The sequence below is a fragment of the Engystomops pustulosus genome, chromosome 6 (assembly GCF_040894005.1).
Source record: "Engystomops pustulosus chromosome 6, aEngPut4.maternal, whole genome shotgun sequence".
NCBI lineage: Eukaryota > Metazoa > Chordata > Amphibia > Anura > Leptodactylidae > Engystomops > Engystomops pustulosus.
Genome location: NC_092416.1, coordinates 86,293,600 through 86,305,782, shown reverse-complemented (window position 1 = coordinate 86,305,782; position 12,183 = coordinate 86,293,600). Strand labels below are relative to the sequence as shown.

The 12,183-nt window shown below is 42.5% G+C and overlaps 1 protein-coding gene across 4 annotated transcripts in view; it reads left to right on the top strand.

Annotated features, from left to right (window-relative positions):
• Positions 1–12,183, top strand: part of LOC140063930 (circularly permutated Ras protein 1-like) — an 83,103-nt gene that overhangs the window by 31,612 nt on the left and 39,308 nt on the right. For all 4 annotated transcript variants that reach the window (XM_072110223.1, XM_072110220.1, XM_072110222.1 and 1 more), the window contains 2 exons: positions 7,205–7,357; positions 11,919–11,993. In XM_072110223.1, coding sequence (XP_071966324.1) covers positions 7,264–7,357; positions 11,919–11,993 — 169 coding nt within the window. In that variant the 5' untranslated portion in view covers positions 7,205–7,263. The remainder of the gene's footprint in view (positions 1–7,204; positions 7,358–11,918; positions 11,994–12,183) is intronic.

Genomic DNA, 12,183 nt, shown 5'->3' with positions numbered 1-12,183 from the left:
TTTTTGTCCTTATTATATGCACATATTTTTAACTGTTTTAACATGTTTTTAAGTGATTGGAATAAAAGAATTTTGAATTGTATACTACCTTGCTGGAAGTACCATCTTTAAGCCCTGATATGGCACATAGTTGTGTCTAATTATCCACCGTAGTACTCTCATGACCCTAGAGCAGTGAGGACAAACCTTTTAGAGACAGAGTGCCCATTCTACAACCAAAACCTTCTTTTATGTCGCAAAGTGCCAACACGGCAATTTAAGCAGTAACCTATTGATCCCAGCTGTATCACAAATTTAAATTGTATTGGCGCCCTGAGGACACCAATACAATAGAAAGAAGATAGAGAAATTTGGATTATAGCTTCCAGGGTCCCCTGAAGAGGAAGATTCACCTTCTCGCTTCTTGTGTAAGAGCTCTGAGTGCCACCTCTGGCACCCGTGCCATAGGTTCGCCACCACTGCCCTAGAGCCTGCATGGTAAGCTGGTTTCACCTACATCTTTTTGTCTCTAGAGTAGCAAAGTTCTTATCTTATGATATCACTTCCAGAGGCAGTTTAGAGACGTGTAGTAAGTGCAATGTTGGCCATTTGTCCCAGCTGCCATGTCACCTTCTCTTATCGGTAGTTTCCCTCTTACTGTGAGGTGCATGTGAATTAAAGTTCTCTAACTCCATGCTTCTATATCCAAATATGTTTTAACCAGTTCGCGACCGCCCGCCGTGTATTCACGGTGGCGGTCGCGTTCCGATGCATGGAGAGGGCTTGCGGGCCGAGCCCTCTCCATAGCCAGTAAGTCTCTGCTGCATATTGCTTGCCGGCACCGATCGCGGGTGTTTTCTTGCTGATCGCAACATGGGCGCAGCCATCTTTCCGAGGATCGCCGATCCCTGTGACGTCATCGGCGAGCGGCGATCCGTCGCCATGGTAGCTTCGGGTCTCACGAAGACCCGAAGCTACTTCGGGTTAACCCATTCATTATAATGTGCTATCAGCACATTGTAATGTATGAGGAGTAAAATCCCCATATACTGCCATACTGTAGTATGGCAGTATATGGTAGGATCGATCAGACAACCTAGGGTTAATGTACCCTAGGGAGTCTGAAAAATAGTAAAAATAAAAATAAAAAAAAGTTAAAAAAAAAATTATAATAAAAAAACCTAAAAATTCAAATCACACCCCTTTCCCTAGAACTGATATAAATATAAATAAACAGTAAAAATCATAAACACATTAGGTATCGCCGCGTCTGAAAATGCGTGATCTATCAAAATATAATAACGTTTTTTCACTGCGTTTAACCCCGTAACGGAAAATCGCGTCCAACGTCAAAACTGGCACTTTTAAAATTCTATAAAAAGTGATCAAAAGGTCGTACCATCCTACAAATAATATAATTAAAAACATTATCAAAAGTCGCAAAAGATGACACCACCCTCAACTTTTGTTCATGAGGTTTTAATTTTCGTAAATGTATGAAAACATTATAAAACCTATACAAATTTGGTATCCCTGTAATCGTACTGACCCAAAGAATAAATTAGATGCGTCATTTGTGACGTGAAGTGAAAGCCGTAATATCCAAGCCCACAAGAATACGACACAAATGCGTTTTTTCACCATTTTCACTGCATTTGGAATTTTTTTCCCGCTTCCCAGTACTTGGCATGGAATATTCAATGCAATCACTATGAAGTGCAATTTGTTACGCAAAAAACGAGCCGTCACATAGCTTTTTATGTGTAAAAATAAAAAAGTTATAGATCTTTGAAGGTGGGGAGTGAAAAATGGAAATGAAAAAACGGGAAAGGATATCTACCATCAGATTCCCTCTGGGTAGATGATTTATACTCACCTCCCCTTCCGTTCTCCCCTTAAAGTATTTTTAGTATAAATAGGAATGGCTGCATTTAAAATAATATAGGTTTTTAATGTATCCGAATGAGCACCTCTCGTCTGTCTTTTAATTTATTCACTGCTCTCATCATGCCTCCGTCCCACACTCCAAGCACAGAGCCAGAGACATCAAAGCTGTTCACTCTCTTATAAGTATATATCGCCCTTGCCACCATATCATTTAAATATTTGAAAAAACGTAATTTCTTCTAAATGAGGCTGTTCCTATTTATACTAAAATCACATTACTGGAAAGGAAGGAGGGATGTGAAGTTGAGTATAATCTACCATCAGGAAATCAGGAGGTGCTTTAAGAATTTAGCATGACCTGAGTATCTGTCAACTGCCTGTCTTGAGCATTAGCTTGTACCTTGGATTCCATGTGTAGGCCTGCCATGAACCTTTGGGTACAAGCAAAAAATATTCTTTAGAAGTGGCCTGTCGTTTATTTTTAATTATAAATGAGTAAATCATGATAATTGTCAAGTATAAAAGGGTAACAGGTCATGTTCAGACTTAGTGCAAGGCAAGGGCAGTTTCTAGGACATTTACTTCCCCTCCCGGAGAAGTAATATATATATATATATATATATATATATATATATATATATATATTGTAGGACAGCGGCTGGAAAGGTAATAGATGGTGTATATCAGGGGTAGGGAACCTATGGCTCGGGAGCCAGATGTGGCTCTTTTGATGGCTGCATCTGGCTCTCAGACAAATCATTGATTAATTGCGATCGGCAGTGTGTACATGTAAGACACACACAGCGATGATAACTGGATGAAGACAGGGATGTCACCGCCTGCGTCCTTTGTGTGACCCAAGCGCCAGTGCCACTCCATGTCTTAGGTGACTCCTCTCTATGACCCAGGCGCCATTGCCTAAGCAACGATGGCAGCGGCGCCTGGGTCATAGAGAAGAGCGCGAGAGTGATGAGAAGCCGCTGAAGGGAGAGCAGGTGGTTGAGTATTCCCTTTTTTTTCGCTGTGACTACCTACAGTATCTGCTGGGAGGCATGTGCTGTAACTACCTATGTACTGGGGCCTGGGGGCATGTAATGGGGCTACCTATCTACTGGGAGGTATTTGCTGTGAATACCCATCTACTGTGGGCAATTATGTGCTGGCACTACCTATCTACTGGGAGGCATGTTCTGTGAATACCTATCTACTGCGGCCTGGAGGCATGTGATGGGGCTACCTCTCTTCGGGGAAATATTTGCTGTGGCTACCTATTTACTGGGGGCATGTGCCAAGACTACCAATCTACCTTGGGCATGTGCTGTGGCTACCTATCTATTGGGGAGCATGTGTTGTGGCTACCTATCTACTGGGGAACATGTGCTGTGACTACCTATCTACTGGGAGGGTCATGTGCTGTGGCTACCTATCTACTGAGGGCATGTTCCTGGGCTACCTTTCTACTGGGGGCATGTGCTGGAGCTAACTATCTACTGGGGTAATGTGCTATGACTACCTATCTAATGGAGGGCATGTGCTATGGCTACCTATCTACTGGGGGGCATGTGCTACCTATTTACTAGCAGGCATGTGCTGTGGCTACCTTCTTGGGGGCATGTGCTGGGGCTAGCTGTCTATTTGGGTGCATGTGCTGTGGCTACCTATTTACTGGGGATCATGTGATGTGGCTACCTATTCACTGGGGGCCATGTACTGGGAGCCATGTACTAGGACTACCTATCTACTAGTGGGGGTACCTACTGGGGCTACCTATCTACTGGGGGGAATATGCTGGCTACCCATTTACTAGGGGCCATGTACTGGGGCTACCTATTCACTGGGGTCCATGTACTGGGGGCCATGTACTGGGGCTACCTATCCACTAGAGGGAAAGTGCTGTGGCTACCTATCTACTAGAGGAGAAGTGCTGTGGCTACCTATCTAATGGGGGCATGTGCATATTGTATGGCTCTCACAGAATTACATTTTAAAATATGTGGTGTTCATGGCTCTCTCAGCCAAAAAGGTTCCTGACCCCTGGTGTATATATTCCTTTCATGTTACTTCCTTACCTGTGGTAAAGGGTTAATGCACTGACCAGAGACTGCACAGCCCTAATTACCAAATGCAGCTGGGAGAAGGGGTTTTATCCCAGAGCTGCATCCTGGGCTGGAGCTCTGTGTGAGAGACATTGCTCTGGAAGGCTAGCCAGCCGTGTGTCACTAGCCACTGTGAGTACGCTATTTTGCTAGAGAGGGGCCTGCTGATGTACAGGTAGTGCTCAGACGAGCCCGCTTTTGTTTCCCGCTTTGTTTTATTTTACTTGCCTGTAAAGCTGCATTGTTTTGGCTGCCAATAAAAGCCGCAAGGAAACCGCATTTCTGCCGTCAAGCCTGTCTGTGTCAATGGACTTTGTCACATTAAAACTGACCCCGCTACAATATATATATAACATGAACGGGTACATCTTGGTGAATTAAGTATATATCACCTAATCCTATAATTAAAATATGTAATGTGCCCCCAACTTATAATATAGTGCCTCCCCTGAATTCATTAAAATAATTCAGCACCTAAACACCTTACAGAAATACAACACCAGAACAAAGCTCATACATAAGAAACAGAGCATTTTTGCAACATCCCTCTTTTTGGGGCCTGGAGGCAGCCGGGGCTCAGAATACTGGAGTGGCTGGTCATTGCGGCCTAGGGCACGCTGATGTCACGGTGCTTGGTATGGGGACCGGAGGGTTGTCCTACAGCCTGGAAGGTCTCCAGCAGGTGGTGTGTGCAAGATATAAGGAGGAAGAGGCTGAAGTACTGGTTCTCCCAGGGTACAAACCCTGAGTGTCTGTAAGATAGGTCCTTGGGTAATGGATGGGGAAGCCCATGGTGGTAGACAGCCGTATCCAGGGATCAGACGAATCAATCACGGTTGTTTGTTTTACAACAGGTAGCAGGTAACAGGCTGAACCGGTCAAATAGTAGATTTTGATTCTGGTACTGGAGTGTTCGTGGAGAGTGGTCTGCAGGAATAATGCACCAGTCTGGTAGTATATGAAGGCTGGGAGAATTTAGATGGAACCGTGTCCAAACTGTGGAAGCTGCAGCTCTGAGATAGAGTCTCCTGACTCAGTTCCTGGGATTGGTTTCTGTGACAGCACTAGAGGTGTACTGTGCACACTGGGGCACATTCAATTAACTGGTCCTGTCGCGTTCCCCGATGATCATGCACTCCGGTACGCCCGATATCCTGCATCTGTTGCTTGCCCGCCCGCTCAGGTCCACCGGAGTTCAGATTGTTCTTCCCGGTGTATGTAAGTGCATTGTCTTGCGACACAATTTAAATGTTAAATCCTGCACTCAGTCCGAATCCATCGTATCGTCCGTCGGCCCGCCCCCGATTTGTGTTGCATGAAAGCCCGCACGATCACGTGCACCACAATACACTTTTAAATCGGTAATCAACGTTGTGCGGTCCATGGACCCTTAGTAAATCAACCCAATTGTCTCTCTGTAGTCTGGACTAAGACCATGAGGTCTGGACCATGTTTTCCCACTGCACAAGGGTTTTATATTCCCCTTTGTCAGGTGGTAGCACCTCTCCAATCACACTCCAGTTTACAATACAGCCACATTGGATAACATCTTATACCCATTTAACTATTGCCTTTCCAGTCAGAGGCTACAGCTGCAGATTAGCATTATCACTTGATTGAGTTGCGCAGGCTCACCAGATGGATCCTGACAGGTAGAGGGCCCTATTCAAAACTACCCCCTTGCCTACACTTGGCAGGGGTGTTGCATTTTGCTCCCCCATTAATCAACAGCTGATAATTTAAGCACAAATCAAGTTACCTGACAGAACTCCACTTGTTGAGTACAAAAAAGTTGAAGATTCAGCTTGTCCAGTTCAGATTACTTCTTTATTTAACCCATTTAGATTCACATGAAACACATCAAGACATCAGCTAACGCATTTCTGGTGCTCCCTCGACTATTATTCATGGCTAATATTCTGCAGCAGAAACTAGCTCAGAATCAGACTCCCTACAGAAATACAGCACCAGAGCAAGGCTCTTTATAGAAATGCAGCACATGGCCCAGACCCATGTACACAAATTAATAGCCAGACTAAACTCTGTACTGAAACACAACACTAGAACCAGACGCCATACATCTGTTTTTCATATACACACAGCCCCCAATTTGCAAATAAACATTGTCCCTCATGCATTTGCAAATAAATATAATAAATACAAAAAGAAATTAGAGATTGCCATTTCACCTGCTTATTTTTTCTGTTATTATAGGTGATGTACTAAAAGAGGACCTGTCACCCGCACAAAATGTGCTCCCCCCATAATCCTCATCCCAGCCCCTTTCTCCCCAGTTTTTAAAAAAATGTATTTGTGGTAAATTGATTTAAAGCAATTCGACCTCTTAGTAAATAAGAGATCGGATTCTCGTATCTTGTGTCCGGCAGTCAGCCTTATTCATTAGGGGGCCGGCCGACACACCCCCTCCACGCCCCCTGTCTACGGGGACCTGTAGGAGAAGCCGGCAGCATTGCATGTATTGCATAATCGCTGCCGGCTCTCCGCGATTCGGCGATGTATGCAAGCCTGACGCGGCCGCAGTTGCTGTTAGTGCAGCGCGGCCGGCCGGCAATGTATAGGAGAAAGTCTGCGGGGTGAGGATGATGGGGGGGAGGGGGCACATTTTGTGGGGGTCATTTTCGGGGTGACAGGTCCTCTTTAACTTAATTTTTTATGACAATAAATTTGACGTGGCAAGTTCCAGAAGTAGTTCAAAGGTTGATGGTAAGGGTGTAAATAACATAAAGTGAATTTACAGCATTAAAGGGAACCAGAAATGTTGCCAATCAGCTAAACACCAAGCTCTCTCTTCCTCAAAAAGCTCCCTCCACTGTAATTAATGGTCATGCATCCAAATACATTAAGCAAATCTCCTGAAGTCCAATGCATGATGAGTGGAGGAGGTGATTCCCATAGAGTTTTCTACTTTGACTTAAGTGTTAAACTCCTCCACCTCCTTGACTTCATACAAACAATTTACATCTCACTTCAAAGATGATTTTCTGGATGAGCACCACCATGGGCCATGTAAAAAAAAACAAAAACTACAAGGTGTTATGCTGCTTGACAATATACTGGTAGTGGTTTATTAGGCCAGTTGCTTATGACGGTTCCCTTTAAAGCCCATAATAGCAAACTATATACCGTTAATATTGGATTTTTCAGCTCAGAGATATTGATGATATATAGATTTGTTTGGTCTTAATCTTATACCAAATGTATCTGTTGTGTTTTTTTTATAGATCCACGCCACTGTACCTCAAAACATAATGTAGACCAGGGCTTGCAGCCAATATTTCCCATGCAATTAGAAGGCAGGAAGACACCTCCACCTGTTCCGCCAAGAAGGACAAAACCACCTCTTTCTGCACCTCCTGGTGCAACTACTACATTAGGTATTTACATTCATCAAAGTCTCTATGGATTGCTTTACTGTAAAATTTCCCAGTGACCACCTACTGATCAACAGTAGATCCTCAATAGGGCAATATTGGTGATCGCATGCTCCTGTGCCATCCAAATCGCAGTAGTAACAGAATCAGTTTGCACTAAGAGCGGACTGTGAGCGGTGCCAGACTTACTTATGTTTTGTTTGCTATGAAGCTGCTGCAGATGTGATTAACTCTCCTCCGCTGCCTGCTGCTATCAGATTGGGAGGAGGCGGGCCCAGACAGTATGTCATGGATTCAGGAGCAGGAAGCTGTCTGTACAGTCCCTCTAAACTGTGTACCTCAGTAATTGCTTATGACAGTGATGGCGAACCTTTTAGAGACCGAGTGCCCAAACAACAACCGAAAGCCACATATTTTTCACAAAGTGCCAAATGGCAATTTAAAGTAACTTATTGCTCCCCAATACAGATTTGAACGTATTGGCGTCCTGAAGACACCAATACAGTAGAAAGATGGAGAAATTCGGATTATTATTGTAGCTTCCCTCTAAGGTTCCCTTAACAGAATGAATTGCAAGCCCTGAGAAGGGGCTTCAATGATAATCCAGCTCTGCCACTCCTCCTTGCTCCTCCCTTACTCTTCAAGTCACTTTGAAATAGGGCTGAACATGGCACTTTCTGGGCTGCCAGTGACTGCAGGTGGTGTGCTGGGTGATGGCCTGGGTGCCCACAGAGAGGGCTCTGAGTGCCACCTCTAGCACCCATGCCATAGGTTCGCCACCACTGGCTTATGAGATGCACTCATGCCCCACATCTCCCTACAAGTGATACATCCAACATGGAAGCTTAGTTTGTGTGTAGGGCATCTGTAAATTGTATCTGTATATGGTAATGTGTCTGTGTATGTATGTGTTAGTGCAGGCATATGAATATAGATTGGTGTATTTGTGTTTATATGCATTAGTATGTGTATATGTATCTGAAAACATAAACATAATGCTACGTTTCATCCAAACAGTATTTATTAAACTCTAATTCTACCAAAGTGCATTTCCCCAGTACATTGGTTCTTAGCTACTTAGCACTAATACATCTCTTACACGAACTCTACAATAAAAATCAAGCATGATAAACCAGGAGCACTTACTTATACAGTGATGATCACCATTATTAGAACCCCTTCATTTTTTTCATAGACTGTTCAATTTATTAAGAAATAAGTGGAAATGAACAAAAGTTATATCCTAAGGATTTTTTAATTAGTGGTCCAAAGTAATACAACAATAAATCATTGTTTTTCAAATTACATGTTGCAATTTCGTAGAAGAAAAACAGAAGGTGCAGCAATAAAGGCCCTTAATTATTACTTGGTTGTACACACATTGGCAGTGATGACATCCTCCGAATGTTTCTTATAGCCATCTATAGGCTTCTCAGCTGGGATTTTCTTCTACTGTTCCTTTGCAGTTTGTTCAAGCTATTGAATGTTTGCCCAAAAGTCTTTTGCCCGGTGGCAGATTTTAGCTCACCCTAAAGATATTTAGTGGGATTGAGGTCAGGTCATATTGCTGGCCACAGATGGAGAATCATGTGATCACATGACCCTCCATCTGCGGCCATTTTATGGACAGGAATGTCTGTCTGGCTTATGAGGTATTTACATATCAGGAATGCTGTGCAGAACTATTAATAGATGTATATTGGTAAATTACCTAATATCCTGTCCCCCCCCCCCCCCACACACATACACATACATTACAAAAAACATGAGGTAAAGTGGTAAGACCTATTATTAAAAGCAATCTCTGCAAGCACCTATTGTGGCCCCACTGATGTCCTTCTCATATTGTGGCCCTATCATCTCCACTCATATTATAGCCTCTTATCTCTTTCACATACTGTGACCCTTTATCTCTCCCTCATATTGTGGCCTTCATCTTCCCCTCATATTACGGCCCTATCATCTCCCCTCATATTGTTTTTTTTTTATAATTCTGTTTTTATTATTTTTTAAGATATAACATGGATAGTACAATATGTATTACAGGCACATATTCCACATTTGTACAATAAAAATATTAATCTCCCCTCATATTGTAACCTCTTATCTCTCTCTCTCTCTCAAACTGTCACCCTTTATTTCCCCCTCATATCATGCTCCCTCTCATATCTCCTTCATATTGTGCCCCCTCATCTTCTCCAGTGCAGGCATATGAATATAGATTGGTGTATTTGTGTTTATATGCATTAGTATGTGTATATGTATCTGAAAACATAAACATAATGCTACGTTTCATCCAAACAGTATTTATTAAACTCTAATTCTACCAAAGTGCATTTCCCCAGTACATTGGTTCTTAGCTACTTAGCACTAATACATCTCTTACACGAACTCTACAATAAAAATCAAGCATGATAAACCAGGAGCACTTACTTATACAGTGATGATCACCATTATTAGAACCCCTTCATTTTTTTCATAGACTGTTCAATTTATTAAGAAATAAGTGGAAATGAACAAAAGTTATATCCTAAGGATTTTTTAATTAGTGGTCCAAAGTAATACAACAATAAATCATTGTTTTTCAAATTACATGTTGCAATTTCGTAGAAGAAAAACAGAAGGTGCAGCAATAAAGGCCCTTAATTATTACTTGGTTGTACACACATTGGCAGTGATGACATCCTCCGAATGTTTCTTATAGCCATCTATAGGCTTCTCAGCTGGGATTTTCTTCTACTGTTCCTTTGCAGTTTGTTCAAGCTATTGAATGTTTGCCCAAAAGTCTTTTGCCCGGTGGCAGATTTTAGCTCACCCTAAAGATATTTAGTGGGATTGAGGTCAGGTCATATTGCTGGCCACAGATGGAGAATCATGTGATCACATGACCCTTCATCTGCGGCCATTTTATGGACAGGAATGTCTGTCTGGCTTATGAGGTATTTACATATCAGGAATGCTGTGCAGAACTATTAATAGATGTATATTGGTAAATTACCTAATATCCTGTCCCCCCCCCCCACATACACATACATTACAAAAAACATGAGGTAAAGTGGTAAGACCTATTATTAAAAGCAATCTCTGCAAGCACCTATTGTGGCCCCACTGATGTCCTTCTCATATTGTGGCCCTATCATCTCCACTCATATTATAGCCTCTTATCTCTTTCACATACTGTGACCCTTTATCTCTCCCTCATATTGTGGCCTTCATCTTCCCCTCATATTACGGCCCTATCATCTCCCCTCATATTGTTTTTTTTTTATAATTCTGTTTTTATTATTTTTTAAGATATAACATGGATAGTACAATATGTATTACAGGCACATATTCCACATTTGTACAATAAAAATATTAATCTCCCCTCATATTGTAACCTCTTATCTCTCTCTCTCTCTCTCTCAAACTGTCACCCTTTATTTCCCCCTCATATCATGCTCCCTCTCATATCTCCTTCATATTGTGCCCCCTCATCTTTTCCTCATATTGTAGCCCCTTTCATTTCCCTTTAATATTGTGGCCTCTCACCCCCCCTTATATTGTGGCCCCTTTTCACTCCCTCACATTGTTACCTATCATCTCTCCATCAGATTGTTGCCCTGTATCTCCCCCTCATATTATGGACCTATTATCTCCCCCTCATATTGTGGTCCCATCATCTCTCCCTAATTTTGCTGACCTATCATCTCCCCATATATTGTGGCCGCTCATCTCTCTCATACTTTGACCCTATATATCTGCTTCATATTGTGGTCCCTCATCCCCCCTCATTTTGTGGCCCTTCTCATCTGTCCTCATATTCTGGCCCCATCAACTCATTCGTATATTGTAGCTTCTCTCATCTCCCTCTGAAATTGTGGTACTGTGGCCCCCATCTCCACCTCATATTGTGGCCTTATCATCTCCACTCATACTAAAGTAAGCAGCTCCCTAATCTTATCCCAGGAACATACCGGTAAAGCTAGCAGACACTGCACTACATAGCGCTCCGAATGAAGTGGGGGTGGTCCGAGGATGCAATCTGCCACATGAAGCCTTTCAGATGTGGGAGCCTAAGGTGTGAGAGGTGCAGTCCGGAGGAAAAGGTAAGGAGAGGGGAGCGCCTCAGACCGCTCCCCTCATGAATATGCCAGACCGCTAGAAGCTTAGTCCAGCATTTGGTCGGCTATGTAGTGCAGTGTTCACTAGCTCTGTTGGTATATTCATGTATTCATGTATTATGTATAAAACTCGATATACAGCCAATCACAGAGTAGTAAAAATAAGCACCATGATTCAAGTATGATCTGCCGATTTCTCATCAAACTTCATGAGCAGCACAGTCTAATGTTCAGCCAATCGACGTGAAATAAAAATACAATGCATTATTAAAGCTCAAGCACCTGATTCATCGGTAAATCTCACTGGCAATGTAAAATCATGTAGCTAATACATCTAACCAATCTCTAATTTTAAAAATGGATAGATAAATTATACGGCTGAGAATAATGGGCCAATTTTAAAATCATCCATCTATGATGTCATTTGCCGATCAAATGTATCTGTTGCTTTTTTTTCATAGATTCACACCATGGCTTGCACCCAACATTACCTACGCCGTTAATAGGCCAGAAGACACCTCCTCCTGTTCCACCACGTAAGACAAAATCACCAGTGTCTGTACTTCCTGATTCAATTTTTCCATTAGGTAACCCAAAAATCTAAAGATAATTTGGAGCAGCAGTAAAAAAAACCCATAGCTTTCAAAGGGAAAAGATAGCACAATGAAGAAGCACTCCAGAAAAAACTGTCTTTATTTCACCATGTATGTTCATGCAATGTTTTAA